We start from the raw sequence: 18,996 nt of genomic DNA on the forward strand, positions 1-18,996 counted from the left end.
CGTCAGATGAAAAGTCTGTTCTTGGAAACAATCCAAGGACTTTTAGGTTCAGTTACCACCCAGCAGATCCGTCATGTTACCAACTGTAATATGGAGATTTACTAGGAAATAGTGCAAATGTCATTTGTCTTGGTTTGGTTCCATCATCCTGTGGGAAAAGACGAGATTAAGCTTCACGTTTCCAAAGGAACAATAAATAAAATCAATGTCTTCTTGGACATGATGACAACAAACCACTTGATCTTATTTTTTTATTATCCAGGTAACTTCTAATCAGGTTGAATGTCCCTCGTCTATAAGGCATTTTGTTATATATATTTATATTTATATATATACACACACATCACCATATACAATATGTTACTTGTAATGTGAAAGGCTACATACATTATTTGGTAATTTAAGTAAATAATGATCAATGAAATTGACAACAATGAGTAACCTCCCATATTTTCAAGCAAAGTCATTTTGCTTGTTCATGTGACACTCAAACGTAACAGACCAGACAGCGGAGTTAATGGTGGTAAATAATAAAATATCCTTGTGCCTAACATTTCATTCCCCACTTACACATGCTTCACAAAGTTAAATCTGGGAGTCTGATATTGCATCAAAGAAAGGAAAAGAAAAAAAACTAAACTATTGGATTGTTGCAGCACTCTGGATGCGTCTCATGCCAAATGAATGAACAGCTTCCTCTGCTACAGTAACACTCGCTTGTTAAAAAGCAAACCTTTGCCGTTCTGCATTTCAGTTTAAGCACATCACTCTTCTGTGAGAACATTATGTAGCGTAATTATGGACCAGGCTTGAAACATTACTACCTAAATTAGAAGTACACCTACTGACTTTTTAAAGGGCAAATGTCATCATATTTTAGAGTCAGAACAGCCTCTAAAGCCAGACCGCTGATGTGGCTCAAGCTGTTTGTGAGCATAAAGTTGATCAGCTTTTTTGTGTTCTCCACATGTAGATTTAGCCACTATAATTAGCTTTAGTTGTGCTAATTAGTTTCTTAATACACTAAATAAAGAGGTGTTGAAGTGTAACTACAACCTGTCTGTATATTAGTATTATAATTTTCTTTCCATCTAGCGTTTAGCATTAGCTTGAAGTGAATTTTTAGGGCCAACCAACATGTTTCCACAGGAAAACGTAATGCAGACAGAGTTAAAGATTCAGAACATCTTAACGAGTCACACAGCCTGTGTGTGGAGGAAAGAGGAACTTGGGCAATCACTACCACTTATTAAAGTAAAGTAGGCTACTCTGGAGATAAACAATGCTGGTCAGAATTACAACATCTGAATGTGGGCAAAATTTTAGTGTTTCCAACTACAGGCATTTTCACAAGTGGTAATTTGCTGCTGTTGTTTATTACAGGCAGGCTGAGCTCCTGACAAAGTGCTTTTAAATCCCTCCATAGTGAGCCAGATGGTTAGGTCTTCAAACCACTGCTCTCAGACAACACTTCTACTGACTCCTCACAAGATAAAACTTTGACTTTATATACTTAAACTTTGCTGTCATTACTTTCTGGGGAGAACATTGAGTTATGCCCAAGTTTGGCACAAACGTAACATCATGCCTACTCTTCAGTGCTCACTTTTTTATTTGCAAATGTGATGATACTTGCCCTTTAACTATTTCTTTTTTTTCCCGCTAATAGAATCAAACTCTAGATTTTTACCTTCAACATCTTTTCTCTGCTTCCTTATGATACAAAACTCATCATCTATAAGTGATGTGTTGCTCCTCAATCATGTACATTGGTAGCCTTAAGACAGATGTACCACTAACCTGAGTAGTGTTTTAAATTGCAGCAAGTTGTGTTGAACTGGTGCTACCTTTTTCTGACAAACTTTCTTGTCTGAGCCAAAGCAGCCCTTTTCAGACTTTTACAATTAATTATTACTCAGCTGCAAGCAACATTAGAAACAAATTGGCCATGTTGTTTTCCTTTTACATCTTATTTTGTTTTTTTAAAGGTACCCCACAAAAAAAATAAAATAAAAAACAATAGCACTCTTGCACAATTAATGCTCAATAGAAAATGAGGTATGTTTTTTTTCGTGTTAGTGCATATTAATGTAACAGTGCAAAACCAATCGCAAAAAAATATATACATATGTTCCACGATCACCTTGTCAAAAGACTAATTTTACAGCATTTACCCCACCGTCACTTTTACAAAGCATACAAGAACCCACTATGAGACACAGAACACACAATATCCCTCTGATTATTTCATCATAAGGACCCAGGATGAAGCAAACACTTGAAACGTCAGATTCAGGTAATAGTGACCAGGAATATCAAGCTAAAGCAAGGAAGTGTGTTTGTAATAATGTCGCTTCACATGTTCAAACCAACATAAAACAATCCAGATTTCCCTTAGTCCTGTTTCGTTGCTCTAAACTCACTGGAATGTTTAATAACGTGTTCAGCTAATTGGCCGAGACACATGAAGTAAAAAAAAATGTAACAACCTCAAAACAATTACGTTTGCACAAAAAAAAAAGAAGAAAAAACTTCTATGAAAAGTGCGCACACCTAATGTAATTTAACCCTGTGGTCTTTATTTGGGCAGCCAGTTCATTGGTTTTAGTGTGTGGATCAAAACTTAAGAGTGACATGTTCAATTCTTCAAAGTGTCAAAAGTTCTGCGTTTATACATATACAAGTACTAAAAAGCCGTGACTGAGAAAGCGACTGCAGGCCGAGGAACTGTGCCGTTAAAAAGCGTACGCGCTAGAAAAGACACGTGAGGATATGTCCCTTCGTAGAAAAGGGCCTGAGAGTAGTTCTGTTGTGGAAAATATGTATGGATTGTCTCAGAAACACAGCCAACCGCGTGCCACCACACAGAGCTCAAAAAAAAAAACAACAAAAACAAAAAAACAAAGGTTACCCCACACAGTCGGGTCGCCTGCTGCTTCCGTCTAATCCTCCTCTCCTAATAGAGACTCTGTTTTCAATCAAGGAAATAACAGAGACCGTTTCACAAGCGCTGCAAAGACCCTCTGTGACGGCAGAGCGCTTGCGTCAAGGCATCCAGCTGGAATGTATAGATAGAAAAATGTCTCTGGAGGCAGTCCCACGGTGCGATAATGGCACAAACAACCAGCTAAACCCCATCAAAAGAACGCAACAGGTTAAATATGCACATCGCGTGGTTGCATGCTCAGTGTTGCAGAGAAATGCTTCGAAACTGAAACGCGATGCCAAAGAATTTCAGCGTGGAAAATTACGCACCCTGTTCCTCCCGTGACTGCTCTGTTTGTGAATTTCAACACTTAGCCCTAAACTCTACAAATACAAATAATCAGTCCTCAGAAATGCTGCAGAGCAAAGTTATGCAAAGAAGAGGAAACTTGACACAAAGCCAGCTGGATGAATCTGAAACCGAGTCGGCTGTCAGCGCTGCAGTCTGAGCTGAAACGTCTGCCTGATCCAATCACACATCTGGATTTAAACGCGGGTTTGTTTCACTGACGTCCACAAATTACAACTTTAATTGTAGTAATTTAGAAAAATACAGCATTTACTCTATTTTGCTGATTCGTTTTCACAGCCTGGTTGCAGAGCAACACCAGAGCTAAAGCAAAAATATATATATAAAAAATGATGTCTGTAGTAAGAACATATGTTTACTGTTCTTACTGAAATGATCAGTTATTGAGAAAGTGAGGATTGGGTTTTGATTGGATGGAAGCCAAAATGATCAAATTTACCAAAAATAAAATCTTATAATATGTCACATTTGTATAATAAACCTAGAAAATACATGAGTTTAAGTTTTGAATTACATTACTGACAAATAATTATCTATAATCATTAGTCCATTGAGATTGTTTGTTGCTCTGATGATAGAAACGTTTCTGCAAGGGTCACAGTTCTGCATTTGTAGAAAAAAGATCATGTGATACTTTTTACATTTTTTTTAAAGAAAAAGCATAATTACTGCAAGTAATTAGATTCTTTGTACTGACTGATTACTGGGGCCCGGAAGAAACAGCAGGATCGTTTCGTTATCGGTCAGAATTATCAGGAAAGGTCCAGCATCTCGTCAGGAAGCCGACGTCCAGACAGAAAAACGAGAAGAGGCTTTTGCACTCAAACTAAAAACTAAAATCTACTCTGCAAAAGACGGTGTAGCTCACCTACAACAAAACAGAGTGTTTCCAAACTGAAACTGGTCAGAACCATGGTGCTGAGTGAACGCACGCCACACACTGTCGCATCATGCAAAGCACTCGTTCACATTCGGACAGAGCAGAATTCAACGATGCCATACTCTGGTAAGGCAAATCTGAACAGAGCGAGCTGTGATCATAAAGTCTTATTACACAGCTACAGTGTCTGGCAGCTATCTGGCATTATTAACCCTTAGTGTGTAGTGTTTCAGAAGGGACACAAGTGGTGCAAGAGCTGATTTAAAACAGGCAAGATCAAAGTGAAATCCCTTTTCGGCTTACAAAACAAAAAAAATACTCCCGAAAAGCTACCTGTGTAACTGATAAATAAACGAAACTTGTATCTTGGCATCAACAGCTGACTTAATGATAATAATAAAAAAGCAAATCTTTCAAACTATGTTTTGTAAATATTGCTGCCTACAAAAAAAGCTTATAAGCTGCACGAGTGAAAAACGAAATGAAATAAGTTGCGTTTGGAAAAGGAAAAAAAAACAAAAACCAAGTGTGGATTTTTATCCTTTTCTATAAAACAGCACCGCCTGCCCCAGGTAAATTTCAACCCGCGGCGCGTATCCACGGTGCAGCGAGCGATTTGTAACAAAGTTTGGCCGGCTCTATGAAAGACCAGTTGCTGTAGCTGTAGTGTCCCTTCCTCCGACGCTCAGGCTTCACTGAGGATTGAGGAAAACAGGCACCAGTGGTTTTTGGGAACAACCAGTCCTCTGTTAGTAACGTCTCTCCGTTGTTGTCGTCGTCCTGCGGCGGCTGCACGCCGTCTGTCCGGTTCGCAGGGAGACCGGTGCCGTCTCTTTCACACAGATAAGAAAACGCACACATACGCACGCTCACACGCTGTGTGTTACAAAATAACACACTTGTCTTTTTCTTTCGATTCCTTCTTGGCTTTGCGCTCCCCACCTGATGACTGTTTTCCCGGGCTGGATGTGGCCCCGCCAGCAGGTGCGGCCCCGGCCCCAGGTGCTGCTGCTGCTGCTGCTGCTGCGCTTGCTGGGGCTCCTCCTCTGTCCACCTCACTTCCTTCAACCGGCTCCTGCGCAGACAGGAGAGCGCAGGTTTACAGATATGGAAGCAGATTTAATTTAACTTAATAAAAAAAAAAATAACTAAAGGCGCTTTGTAACTTTAAGCTCAAGCAAACTTAGGTTATAGATTAGAAAAATAATCCAAAAGCACACTATAGATGACCTAGAATGTGTTTTTTAATTCTCAACACATTTGAAATTCTGAAACTAAAATATCTAATTCATACGTTACACATCTGTTCACACCGACAGTTCAAAATCTTTGATACAAACATGGAGCTAGACTCAAGAACCCAGCAGTAAGTTGATTAAATCCCACATTCATTGCAGCTCCATCAGTTCCTCCCTCCCATTTCTGTCTCTCTGGAGCCTTCTGCCATCTCTACCTGTGCTTGTGCCTGTGCAGCCGCTGCAGCCGCTGCTTGCTCCTGCTCTTGCTCCTGGTAGTATTGCGACGCTCGTCGGTCCTCCTCCTCCTGAAGCTTCTTGGCCAGCTCCAGGTCACTGATGCCTTCGGGGAGCTGCTCCCACTGCAGGTCCTGGCTTTGCTGCTCCTGCTGCAGGGAGAGCGCCATCAGATAGTCCTAAAAATAAAAATAAAAAAAACAGAAGCGTAAACTTATTTTATGTTTTCTAGAAATACACCGTGTAATGTGTGTCATATCTGCTGCAAACAAAAGATTTTTGGTCCCATTGTTTCTTTTGGGAAGTAATAGCGCAATAATAGACAAATATTTCATATTGTTATAGTAGAACTGCAGATGATGTTACTTATGATTGTCTAATGATTCTCCAATTCACAGTCTTTACTTTTTTCTGTCTCTGAATGCTGTTGGTTTGCTACTGATTCAGAATTCCAGTTTTTACTCTGTTATCCTTGCAAATCCTTGACAAACTTCTGGTTAGGTTTTTACGAGTCGGGCCGGAACCGATCAGACCTGGTCTATCTGATCCTGCTGTCCACGGTACACCGTCTCCGGATCGGACGGAGGCCGCAACCTGAACTCTGAATCGCAGAAGTTTCCGTCTCCATCCACGTTGTGCAGACTCTCCCAGACGACCTTCTCCTCCGTCAGGAAGCCCTGGTCTGTAACCAGAAGGTACAGCTGACCCTGGGAAGAAATTGTGGTCAAATTGATTAGAAATACTCTAGAATGCCATCATTTACTTTTCTACTGACTGTACAGACACATACAGTTTCCAAAAAGTGATTAGAAGAGCACAAAGTGGTCCTGAAGCTTTGTGCGACTGCTATCGCAACACACACACGGTGCTTTGCTTGTGCTGGAAACAACTGCAGAGCCACTTCCCTCCTGTAGATAACAGGAAAGGCCTGTTGCAACCGCAGATGTGTCAAGCTAGCTGGGAACCGTTACAGATGGGACACATGTTTCTGGAAATTGGTCTAAATATTAGTCACTCTCTGGATCCCAGCTGCACATCAGAGCATGACACTCATTACTTTTACAATTTATAGTACTATTGATAAAATACCAGACAACTTCAGTGGAAGAAAGAAAAATGAGAAAGAGGAAAACTTGCCAACTTACACTACACGTCCGACAGAAGCCTCCTAAATAAGTGAAGGTGGATACATTTTTATTACACTGACAAAGTGATGAGGTGAGCAGATAAATTAACGTTTACAAGTATCCATTTGACGACTCAGGAAAAGGCACAACCCAATTAGACCAACCTGAACAAACCATCATATGTCTGACCCACAGTACTGTGAAAAGGTTTCAGAGCATGAAAAAAATGTAATGTCAGACAATGCTAACTTGAGTAAAAGCAAAATGTTGTTTATAAATGCAAAGCTAACTTATTAAGGGTAGGAATGTATCCAAACTAAGTAACTGCCCCTAAACTGGTTGTGCCACCCAAGCTTTCCTACTAACTTACTGTAATTAATTTATTCTGGTTACTTTGTGAAATATATCTCTAGATTTGAAACATGTGGAAAACACAACAAAAACCATAGAGGTCCTAAGCGTTAAAGGGAAAGAAAACACACACTTTGTGTCAGGTTAGCAGTCCACTAATGCCAACCTAAATGCCAAACTGTTACCACAGGTTGTATCCAAATAAGTTGCTGGCACTTGTTTACCTTGTATTTGATCATGGTGCTGAAGTGGTTGTTCCTGAAAAAGACACAGAGCTCTCCCTCCTGCACAGTGGAGGTGAGCTCACACAAGCCGTGGTACGTCAGCTGAGTGGCCGTACTGCTCAGAAACTGCTCTGCCACGATGCCTGTGACGAAACACAGAGAAAACACATGGCTAAAAAACACACCTGGACGCAGGCAGTCTTAAAAATCACAAGAAATCTGTAATATATTAGATATTTTTGTTTTGATCATTTAAGATGATATAGCAGAGTAGTCTACACACAGTCCAATTAAGCAATCCTTGCTTATTAATAAACACTTTATAGTGTCAGCAGAACACAAAGACATTTTTAACGTATATAGAGGCAGCAAATATGAACACAGAAAAGAAAATATACAATACTTTTCCATACTCTATTTTTCTTTTCTATATTTGTCTAGACCAGCGGTGCTCAAAGTCGGTCCTGGAAGGCCACATCCTGTTTTCTCCCTGCTGGTATTAACAACCTGCTCAGCATGTCAATGTTCTTCTTAGGCCTCTAATGAGCCATCACTGGATCCAGGTGTTAAACCAGGGAGAGAACTAAAACATGCAGGATGCCGGACCGACTTGGGACACCACTGATCTGGACTGCATTTCAAAATACTTTTAAGATTCAAGTTTCCAAACTGAGTAAGAACCCTCTACAGAAATGAACTGCAAATGGCCATGAAAGAAAAAACCACAGCCTGTTCACTAGAACCAAACCTTTTACTTGTGTGGAACCCAGTCAGGAAAGAAACACTCTCTCCTCTAACGAGTCGCTATATAATCCCATCCAAAGGGATTTGCCAAAGTTTAAGTGATGGGTACCTTCAATGCTACATTAGTCATCAAAGGAAGGGCCAGAAATGTGGAACGACAATAGAAAAGAGGAAGCATCTTTTATCGGTACGTCGTCGACTAAGCATCAAAATGTTTTCTTTCAGTCCTGGTGGGAGCTACTTGAGCTGAATGAGAAAATATCTGGTAGAAAACTTCTGATGTTGGCAAAGAAAACAAAGAGCAAAAGAAATATTTAAAAAGTCACATAAGGATGTATTACATTAGGCCTGCACTTCTATGCAGAGTGTTTCTGCGTGGAGTAAAGCCAAGAGATAGAGTCAGAAAGTGACCAGGAAGCAAGTGTTCACCTTCCCCTGCCAGCTCGCTGTTGTCTGACTGTTTGCAGGATATTATCTTCTCCACCAGCTGGTTGTAGCTGCAGTTGCCCACTGCCTTCACAATGTCGTGCATCTGCAAACACAGATAATAAAAAGGAAGCGTGAGAAAAGACCTTCAGCAAAAACAAGGATGCCAACCAACGGGCGTTAAAAAGCTGCTTTATGAAAGATTTAGGAAAGAAACGGTAAACAAACGCTTAAATGTTTTTACTTTGCTAGATTTAATCTGAGATCTTCAAACTTTACTTATTTACTCCTGAAGGCTTTTACTTCATCCAGCCATAGACGCTGTAGGTGACATTAAAACCTACTGGCGTTTCATTAGATAATTGTTAGGATGTAAAGTAACTTGTTAGGGAAGAAAAGTACATAAATTCAGATTAGCATCTGGTCTGAACTGTGTTCGTTTGGAGTATGTACAATCTTTAACTTTGTATTTTAATGGCAGATTTAGCTTGAAATCAAGAAAAATGTGGATTATTTGCAACCTGTGTGTTATCTCGTAAGAACATGACTTTCAGTAATACATTTTTATTATTATGACATTCTGTTATTAATTGCTAAAGATTTGCTTCAGTGTTCACTTTTTAAAGATCTGGTGCTCTGTGTCAACATTGTGCTTTTCCTCTTCGTCTTTTACTGTCGTGAACAATTCAGCATTAATTCGTTAGCAGCGCACTAGATCTTGAAGAACACGCAGAGGTCCTTGGTTTGGAGTTCAGGAGCGAAAAGATCGGCCGCACCTGGGGGTCAACAAGCCAGCCGTGGTAAAGAGGGATGTCGAGAAGGTCGAACACAATGCATTCTGGGGTGTACTCAAACACTCGCACGCCTGTGAACTTCACGTTTACGTCTAGACCCGTCTGCAGCTTGTGCAGCACCGCCATGGCGTCGCTCATGTTCTGAGAAAGAAAAAAGAACAGAAATTAATAAAGATTTCCAAAAGCAGGTATGTTAACCAAACACATCTGAGCAAAGAAATCGCTTATTTATTTATTTATTTGTTTGTTTTTGTTTTTTCAGCCGAGTGAGGCCTTGTAAAAGTGAAAATTACACATAAAAGTTTTTTAAATCTACATAATTTGCAGAAATTAATAAGTAAAACTTGTGAAGGAGGAAGTAAGCAAGGATTTTTCGGTTAGGTTTTTAATTAATTCTTTTCTCAATATTTGCTCTTGCTACCGAGCGCATTAAAACATATATGAGGAAAATATATCTTTTTAATTAGTGACTAAATCCAAACACTTTACATTCAACTAGAATTCATCCCTTTTTTTTTTATTTAGAATACTACATTTTAGCGGACCTCAGTGATCTGCAAACATAAAAGCATCACACCTGAGAACCCATGGAAACCAACTCGTTGTTGTTTTCACGCCCAGAGCAAAGTGTCCCAGCTGGCTCCGGCTGAACCCCGAGGTCCAGACCGGGCCTGCAGCTGAGCCCTGACAGCCCAATGTCCACTGATTCAACTTTAGAGAAGACACACTGAAGAGGAATGACCCCGACGCCTCAAGTATGCAGAAAGTATGTCTGGCTTTTAAGATGGATGAAACAGATTAGTCATTATATAATTTTGTACAATGAAAATTGAGAAATACTCAGTTTTTGAAGCTTCTTACAAAATCATCAGAAATTAGTAATAGAAGTGTCACATAATTTTTTGTTCAACTCAAATATAATTGAGTTTAATGAGTCTTATGTTATTGTGAGCTCGTTAATGATGTTTCAAACAGATATTTACTGAAACACAGGCTCAGTAACTAATATTTCATATTTAGCTCAGAAGCATCAGGTGCTGCAGAGATCCCATCTTGATATACAGTATATAGATCTTATGTTGCGGATTTCTTTCTACTTTCCAGTTTTGAGATATCAGCTGATTAGTGCTGAATCATCCCGGCTCAACATGGACACACTTCAACACTGAAGTGTTAGCACCTAAAGCTTTCTCAGGTTCTTCTCCAGTTTGAAAGTCAAGGCCTTACTCCCCATAATGCTTCTTAACTTTTATCCAAAAATGAAGGAGAAGCAACTACGGTTAAGTCTCCAGTGACATTTTCTACAATAGCTGCTTTTCTGACCCTGATTGTCCTAGTTAAAACAATCCTGTGTAAACTGAGCATCAGATCTCACATTAAATCATCACTTATAAAAGAGCACACCGTTATGGCCACATGCCTCTTAGTCTCCCTGTTTTGCAGCAAAAACAGCTGTAGTCGCGGCATGAACTGAACAAGCCCCCCTGAATGTGTGCAGTCATATCTGGGTCCAAGATGTCAGCAGCAGATCCTTTAAATCACGGGAGATGTGAGGTGGGGCAGCGATGGGTCATTCTTGTTTATCCGGCACATTCCCCAGATGCTCGATTGGATTGACGCATGGGGAATTTGGAGGTCAAGTCAACATGTCAAACTTGTTGTGCTCCTCAGACTATTCCTGAACCGTTTTTTGCTTTGTGTCAGGGAGAATTAGCTTGCGAGCAAAAGGCCAAAGCTAACATCCACACTCAGTGCTCTGAGGGTTTGTCCCCCATATTCAACAAGCTGAGATGAACTGTGTATTCTGACAGCTTTCTGACAGAACCAGCATCAACTACTTCAGCAACCCGAGCCCATCGTTGCTTCCCACATGTATCAATTAGACTAGCAGAATGAGCTCTGACCATGACCCTGTTACCAGTCTGCTATTTCCTTCCTTGGACCAAGTTTGATCAATACTGATCAATACTGTAATGGGATAGCAACTCATTAGCAGCTGAAAAGACCATTAGATCGCAAAACTCGCCTAAAAGACTAATCCAAATACGTTTTGCTGGGCAAAATTGTACCGAATACACACGTCTTGAATGCAAACATCCTGTATTGATATGTTGTGATAAAACGTCATCTGGTGCTGAAGTGTGGAGTGCTTGATAGAACAAATCTGAGCGTTTACCTTCCAAGCAAGCAGAAGGGCATTCATGATTGCCAGTGATGGACAGGGTCCATTCTCGTTTTGAGTGATGATCGGCGCGTTTACGGCGCTATGAGAGTCAACTTCTCACTAACAGTAATAAGAAACTTTCACTGTTTTGTGGAAAACATTATGGCTGCAACTAATGATTATTTTAGTCATAGCCTATATTATTTGATCAATTGATCAGATAAAACAAACTGGCATATTCTGTAGATTTTTCATAGAAATTTAAATAACCAAATAATTTACTTATTTTTGTAAATAAGAAAATATCATTGTGTTGCTTAAAATGCAACTCAATAGCATTCCTGTAATGGATGCTGGATCTTTTGTAGCAAAGGATGCATCTTCAGCTAAACAATACTTCTAACATCAACATGTGAAAAGCTCAGGCCTTTCTTTCACTATGGCTAACCGTAGCTATAGTGCAGGGCTGATATATGTTGATTTTTTTTTTTTTTTTTACATAATTTAAACCAGGTGAAGCTAAAACTAGGCTTTTTGATGCATTTTTGGTAAAACATTTTTACAGACAAAGAAGGTTTTCTTTTTTTTAATCTTAAATGCAAAATGTATAGATGTTTTTGAAGTTCTGACTTAGTTACTGCTTTGAGTGTGTTGTTATTACAACATTTGGCAGTATTCACACATCAATACATCAATCTAATTTCATGCGTTTGAAGTTGATATAACTAGATTTCCATGCAGCTGGCCCATATCCAATATATTCTGAATTTTTATAGTTAGTGTATTGTAATAGTTTAAGTGAGACTGCTCATGCACACCATGAACCCAACTCCAACAACAGATCAATCCGTTTCTCTCCACACAGTGAACTGTTCCTTCATACGGATTTGATGAACGACGTTGCTTTTATTCTTTTTCCTGGGTCTTTAAAGTTTTCCCTTCCGTGATTCTCATTGTGTCTTAGCATAAAATCTCACTTTGACACAAATGGTGGGATATCGTGTATTTTGAAATAAAGAGCAGGATTATTTAAGTCGTGTGTAAAACTCCACACTGCAAGGAGCGACTACGCACTGGGAATAAAAGAAAAACAGTGTTTCCTAAATACGTTAGCCTGTTTCTTCCAGTGACTGAACAGTCATCATGGATGAATCACCTTGTTGAGCCGGGTCCAGTGAGACAAAAGCCGAACTAAACTACACGCTCACTTCCTCTGCTCTCCTCGGTAAATATTTAACAAAAGCTAAAGAGCAACCAGGCAACTGCTATTTTAATCCAAACGCAGTCACGTGACAGATGAAATTTTCTTTTTGTTCAAGCTGAAGTTATAAATAGAACTACTTCTGTTATAGTGTTTGCTTTTCCACAGAAGAGTGAAAACTTGTGTTTTACAGCTCATTAGAAAGTCACACAATATTCCCGCCTGACATGTCAGGAAGACAATCCAATTTGTTTGACCAAAATTCCTGTTTCCCTGAGGTCTGCCCGCAGCACTGTCCGAATGCTCTGTGTGAACTAACCGCACCGCTGACAGATGGCGAACGGACATGACGACACCCACATGTAAAACAGCTCCCCGACCCGTCATTAGACAACCATAATAACAAGGCAGCCTGAAGTCAGGCCCCTCCCATACTATAGCTCCGCATGCTGAGGGCCACCGCCGATTTATTTAAGAGATTCCGTTCCACCTCGGCTTAAATTTAGAAAGCCCAAGATTCCACGAGGAAACTGCACATTACTTTTAGTCGTCTGTAACTGACGGACTTGAAATCATTCACAGATGTGCTCCAGCGCTGCCACGGAAGAGGGGGGAAAAAGGCGGGGCCCCTCCCACACTGTAGGCAGGCCGCCACGGAGATGGGAGGAAGCGAGAAGCTGGAGCTCCATCTCTAAGTGCCTTTCATGGTAAGCCACACACACAAGCACACACACACACACTCTCAGTAATAGCTGGTAGCTGAACCCAGCCATGCGTCTCTAAGCATCCACCACTATGTGAAACAACACAATCTGACACTACTAACCCCTGTTGTTCCCCGAGACTTGCAAGAGTCGTCTTATGTAACCTGCAGAGGAGCAGGAAGATGCTCCGCTGCAGCTTCACACGGCCTCCAATCAGCTCCCTGCTTATTTCCATGTTACTGAGCGGCCGCTGACCCAGGCTCGCTCCATGCAAATGTGCAGACCCGCATTGTTTTGAGCATATAGCTACGTCGGACCAATCGCTTTGTACGCATAGAAAAATATTTAAGGGAGAAAATAGCTGGGATACTTTGAGTGCATCAGTGACACGAAACAAAAGCAAAGCAGCTCGAGATGCACCAACATCAGTCTTAAAATCAGCTTTTTTAGTCAAATACTAAATTATTTTTCCCTATTCAATAAATGCATCAAAACTAATATCCTCCACTATTTTTAGTCAATAAACGCAACAACCAACATCATGTACTTAGATGCACTTAAATATAAATCAGATAACATTTAGGGTTTATGCTTCGAAGCGTAAATGGGCATAATGTTGTAATTCTTTCATGTTGTGTTAGATTTATAGTTACTAATACCTCTATTAAAGAACTCACAGTAAGTTTGTTTTTCCTTTTTTTTTTGCATTACAATTTTTGGAAGACAAAAAATCTGAATGGATCAATATTGAAATTGATCCATTCAGGAAAAAGCTTCATCCGTGTGTCTCTGCACAAACTGCAGTTATAAGGCAGATCTTACTTGTTCATAGTTCAGCCGCTGAACCTCTGATATCTCCTTAGGTTTGGTTTCCAGGATGTAGTCACCTGCAAAAGAAAAAGTCAACAGATGCCGATTCAATCTTGACTGACACTCAAGAAAACCATTTGTTTAGAAGCAGAATCTGTTCGATGCTTCAGATTGTTTATCATGCGTATGTCGCATTGGACGGCCGTTTCCCAAGGAAGCATTCAGGCTCAAATGCGGTTCTCTATAGAGCCATATCAGCTAAGCCTGGCGTCAGGATGGCTTTTACATCGGTAATTTCCACGAGATAACCCAGCTAACAGCAGCACACAATCATCTTACAGAATCTCCTTTCACATTGCTTCATTTCTAGTATTGCACAAAAAGCCAGCTCCTTCCAAATATCTGGTGTGAGTGTGCTTCGTGACATCTCACTGAGAGTCATTAATTTAATTAGGAGTTGGCAAAAGCATCACACTGCACTGTCAACTCATGCTTTTCCAGAGAACTACTCAGATGAATACCATCAACCTCCAGTCATCAAATCCACATGGCTGAAAACATCCATGCATGGAAAGAATCGCTAACATTGGAATCTCACTCAGGCACCTGGAAGGAGAAGAGTACCCTGAGAGTAGCAACCAGTACGGAAAAAGAGGCTACTTACTTCAAGAGAGTTAAACTTGCACATCACCAACTAAACAGAAATAAATCTGTTGCATCAGTAAAGCTAATGAACTCTAGCTGTGTTAAGCAACAGGAGCTTTTATTTCACAAGATGTTTGAGCAGACCCACGGACTCGTCTTATTTCAAGGCGTCGCCAAAGATACAGATTTTACTAGGGGAGAATTATCTCCCTTTCTCCTGAGTCTCTGGGGCGACAGGAGAGGTTAGAAGTAATCCAGAAGTTTCTGAAAGCTACTAAAGTCTTTGTGTGAAGTAAATAAATGCAAATATTTCCGCCCCGTTGCAAAAACAAATCCTCACATTTGGGAGAGAAATTAAAACCACGCATAGCTCTCCACAGTCACACCAGTTTTCTCCAGGGAGATTCATAGAGATGAGTCATGTTAGCTAGCTAAAGGACACAAACAAGTCAGGGAAAAAAATATGCTGCTGAATTATTAAAAACGCTTCATTTATTAAATTATATTGTACTCCTAACGCAGGTGACTGAGCTGGAAGAAAACATTGGCAGAAACGCAGCTGTTAAGACACGACTCCTGGACGCCGAAAACTGTTTTAGCAAAGAGGGGCAGGACACAGCCAGGCAGAAGACATGGCTCCAATTTCCCTTACAGCAGCAGAAGAAGTTCATGGGGGGATTCCCCCGCTGTGGTCGCTTCCTCTGTTGACTCTGGAATATTGAACTGTGCGACTCCTTAATATTCCCTGAGGGGAATAAAGCTGTTCCTCTGGATGGACAGTGAGGATACGTAAATAAATACATACATAGTTGAGTCAGATGACCAACTTGTGCCTTTAAAACCGCCAACTAGTATGAGCATGAAACATGAGAATGTTCGCCAGGATGTTGAAACATTGTGGCAGGGAGTTCGTGGACAACTGAGAATACAAGTATGTGATCGTGCAGGCTACACTTTGGCCCCCAAAAAACTACAGTGAGCTAATTGTGCAAAACGTTCCTCAAAGACGTTTTGCACAGGGCAAACAGAATAAGCCAGGTTTCAGTGACGTTACCTGGATTTAAAAAAATAGAGATGCACCAATCAGACTCTTATGGGCAGGTAAGCGTTGTACGATTTCTAAATGGTTTGACTGATTCCAATTTTTGTTTCCTCTTAGACTAAAACAAATAAAAGATGCAAAAAAAAAATCACTACAGTCTGAATTCTCAGTATTTGACCTACCAATCAAGTGGCTGGTCCTCACACTAATTTTGGTACATCTCTAGCTGATTGCGCTACATAGTTGACAAATTATGTACAGATCTTCAAGTTCAAATTGTGCTTCATCTTGTTGAGGCGCTGCGGATGGCCCAGTTTCTGATTTCACACTATTTGACCTGCCAATCACTGATCAGAGATGATCAAGAGAAAACTGGCCAACTCTGATCTCTGGGGGGGGGTTGACTGGCACATCTCTACATAAAAGATTCAACAAGGCATTTTTTCTAATTCTTTGGAGCAACAAATATGTTGATATTGAGTAACATAGCTGCAAACACTTACCAAGATACTCCATCAGTTGCTCAGCAGTTATAATTTCCATCATAGGTGGTATTTTAACCTGAAAGAGAAGAAGTACACCAGCTGTTCATGATTTCCTACACATTAGATTAAAAAAAAAAAACTAACTCGCCTAAAAGAATAACCCAAATACGTTTTGCTGGGCGAAATTGCACCGAATACACACGTCTTGAATGCAAACATCCTGTATTGATATGTTGTAATAAAACGTCATCTGGTGCTGAAGTGTGGAGTGCTTGATAGAACAAATCTGAGCGTTTACCTTCCAAGCAAGCAGAAGGACATTCATGATTGCCAGTAATGGACAGGGTCCATTCTCGTTTTGAGTGATGATCGGCGTGTTTTCCTCCCTCCATTTGATCCACTTAATGTGGTATATGGACTGTCCAGCGGCTCGGTCCTTGGCGCAGGAGGTCTTTGTCCCGTCGGAGGCGTACTCGCTCTGCAAGGCCAAGGCCAGTCCCCTGTCATCCAGCCCCTCCGAGCTTGGACACGAGTTGAGATTGGAGAACGACTCGAGTGAATCTATGCTCCGGGACTCTCCACCGAGGCTGGGGTCGGGGTCACTCCCACTCGGCAGTCCTTCCGATAAGGTGTGATCGGACTGTCCAGATTTGCCGTCCGCTGCGTTCGCGCTGTCCGGACACAGAGCAGTCGGTTTGGCAAGTTTTGTCTGCTCACTTTCTCCACAGGCTGGAAGCTCAGCCTTCGCGTGTATGCTGTCTCCAGCGGGAGATGAGGACAGGCTGCCGGCTTTGTTGTTTACTAACTTTGAGGCACCTCCCTGGCTGTCTTCTGCTGCCCGCTCCGAGTCATGTCCCATCCCGTTACTAACCTGATCCTCGCACCTCAACAACGACGGACTCGCCTCGGCGTTCTCCTCCGGATCCTCCTGCACAGGGGGGACTTCGATAACCCCCGGCACTGCGCTCTGAACACATCCATCGCAGCTCGGAACACTAGCATTTGAGGCGCTGGCATCACAAGGAACGTTATCCAAAGTACTGAGGGGAGCTTCACTATTCTTTAATTTTTCGACCGCTCCTCTCACTTCGCCCGCGACCGAAACCTCGCCCATTTCGCCCGCAATAGAGCCGCACACAGCGGTCACCTCCGTGTCTCGATGCAGGTTTGCATTTTTCTCCATTTCGGTTTAAAGGCTATCGACAGATTTTTTTTAGCAACACTGCAACGGTAGCTTCAGCCTCGACGACGCCATGACAACTCTGCAAGTGACGTCATCAGAGTAGAAAACCAACGGCCGGGTGATGCGTTCAGTTCCGCTCGTATTCTGCAAACTCGCTACTGTTAGTTCGGATGCTACATACCGATCGTGTGAACTCTAAATAAACTTGTTACGTTCCGATGTGTTATTTTCAAACAGAAATATGATATTAAAATATGAGGTTTAATTAGCCACGTGTCGGCCCATTAAAACTGCTGGCTGCATGCTGAAGAATATTATGTACCCATTTTGTGACTCCACTCTAATGTGACATTACAGGAGCATCGTGTGCTGTTCAAGTTCACTGGTTGCATGTGAAGCAAAAATAGTGGCAAGCAACTCAAGCATAGACTGAGTGAAAAGAGCTGCCCTGAATGTATAGGACATACACACTCATGCACATTATTAATGGGATGTTGCTTCGACATCTACTTGTGGCCTAACCCATATACTTAACCCTATTAGCCATTAAACGTGGATTATTATGAACTTGAACTCAGCCTTACAATTCAGGAGCCAGATATTTTTGGCTCGGTGGTTCAGTTGAATTCAGATTTCGCTTTGGTGTCTACTTGAGAGCCTGACAGATACATTAATTTCCAGTGTCCTCTTATAGCCAGTAGGGGGCAGCAAAGACTCTGTACAACAGAAGATTCTCTCTGAGGGATTTTTCTTACTTTTGACAGACAAATCATTTTGTTGACTGTTATTTTGAATATTGTAAGGGGCCTAAAATTGTGAGGTTGTAAAGACTGAAATTGACCTCCTGGATCATCAATTGTACAAAAACACAGAAAAGACTTGACAGTGTAATTGTTTATTAAACAGTAGAAGAAGTGATACAAATGATCTTATTAATCAAATAAAAAACTGACACAATTTAATCAAGAACTAAAACATTTTAATGTTAAATATCTAGACTTATAGACTTGCTCTTTTATGTAAATTTCATATTTTAATTCTCTTTAAAAATGTGACAATTAGGGTTATATAAGGGTTTGGGGACACTTTAGTTGGGCTTGATGTCCTTTAAAATAAACCTACTAAAGCTACTAATAAACCTAATAACCTAATAACCTAATAAACCTACTATCATTATTTTAATCGAAAAATAATAGCAATAAATGTTTATGCTTTAATTTTAGGTAAAGAATGACATTTTCTACGTCTGTTAACAGTTATGCTTCTTTTTCTGCCAAATGTAGCTTTTTGTATGAAGACAAGAAAGTTTAATTTTTGTTTAATTTGCTTAAAATGTGAACTTCATCCGTGGATCCTTAGTTTTTGTGACTCTGTTCTCTAATGTTCTTGAACAAACCTTAGCCATTCACAGAACAGATGAAATACCACACACATGGATTTTACTTAGGG

General features: G+C 40.7%; 1 protein-coding gene across 1 annotated transcript; it reads right to left on the reverse strand.

Moving 5' to 3' along the window:
• Positions 1-237: 237 nt before the first annotated feature.
• mindy2 (MINDY lysine 48 deubiquitinase 2) lies at positions 238-18,119 on the reverse strand. Its single transcript, XM_008405368.2, has 9 exons — positions 16,663-18,119; positions 16,383-16,440; positions 14,205-14,269; positions 9,296-9,454; positions 8,523-8,625; positions 7,350-7,492; positions 6,181-6,354; positions 5,629-5,826; positions 238-5,250 (listed from the first exon to the last, which is right to left on the reverse strand). Exons 1-9 carry the CDS (start codon positions 17,545-17,547, stop codon positions 5,059-5,061), a joined length of 1,977 nt encoding a protein of 658 aa, XP_008403590.1. The 5' UTR covers positions 17,548-18,119; the 3' UTR covers positions 238-5,058.
• Positions 18,120-18,996: the final 877 nt, after the last annotated feature.

This window comes from Poecilia reticulata, linkage group LG3, assembly GCF_000633615.1.
Source record: "Poecilia reticulata strain Guanapo linkage group LG3, Guppy_female_1.0+MT, whole genome shotgun sequence".
Lineage (NCBI taxonomy): Eukaryota > Metazoa > Chordata > Actinopteri > Cyprinodontiformes > Poeciliidae > Poecilia > Poecilia reticulata.

Bases quoted from the DNA above. Each gene is read 5' to 3' on its own strand.
- mindy2 (XM_008405368.2), bottom strand. From the start codon at position 17,547: ATGGAGAAAAATGCAAACCTGCATCGAGACACGGAGGTGACCGCTGTG. The intron at 5,827-6,180 runs GTCTGATCGGTT...TTTTATTTTTAG, and splicing joins AGCAGGATCAGATAGACCAG to GACTATCTGATGGCGCTCTC. The intron at 5,251-5,628 runs GTAGAGATGGCA...CTGTCTGCGCAG, and splicing joins CTGCACAGGCACAAGCACAG to GAGCCGGTTGAAGGAAGTGA.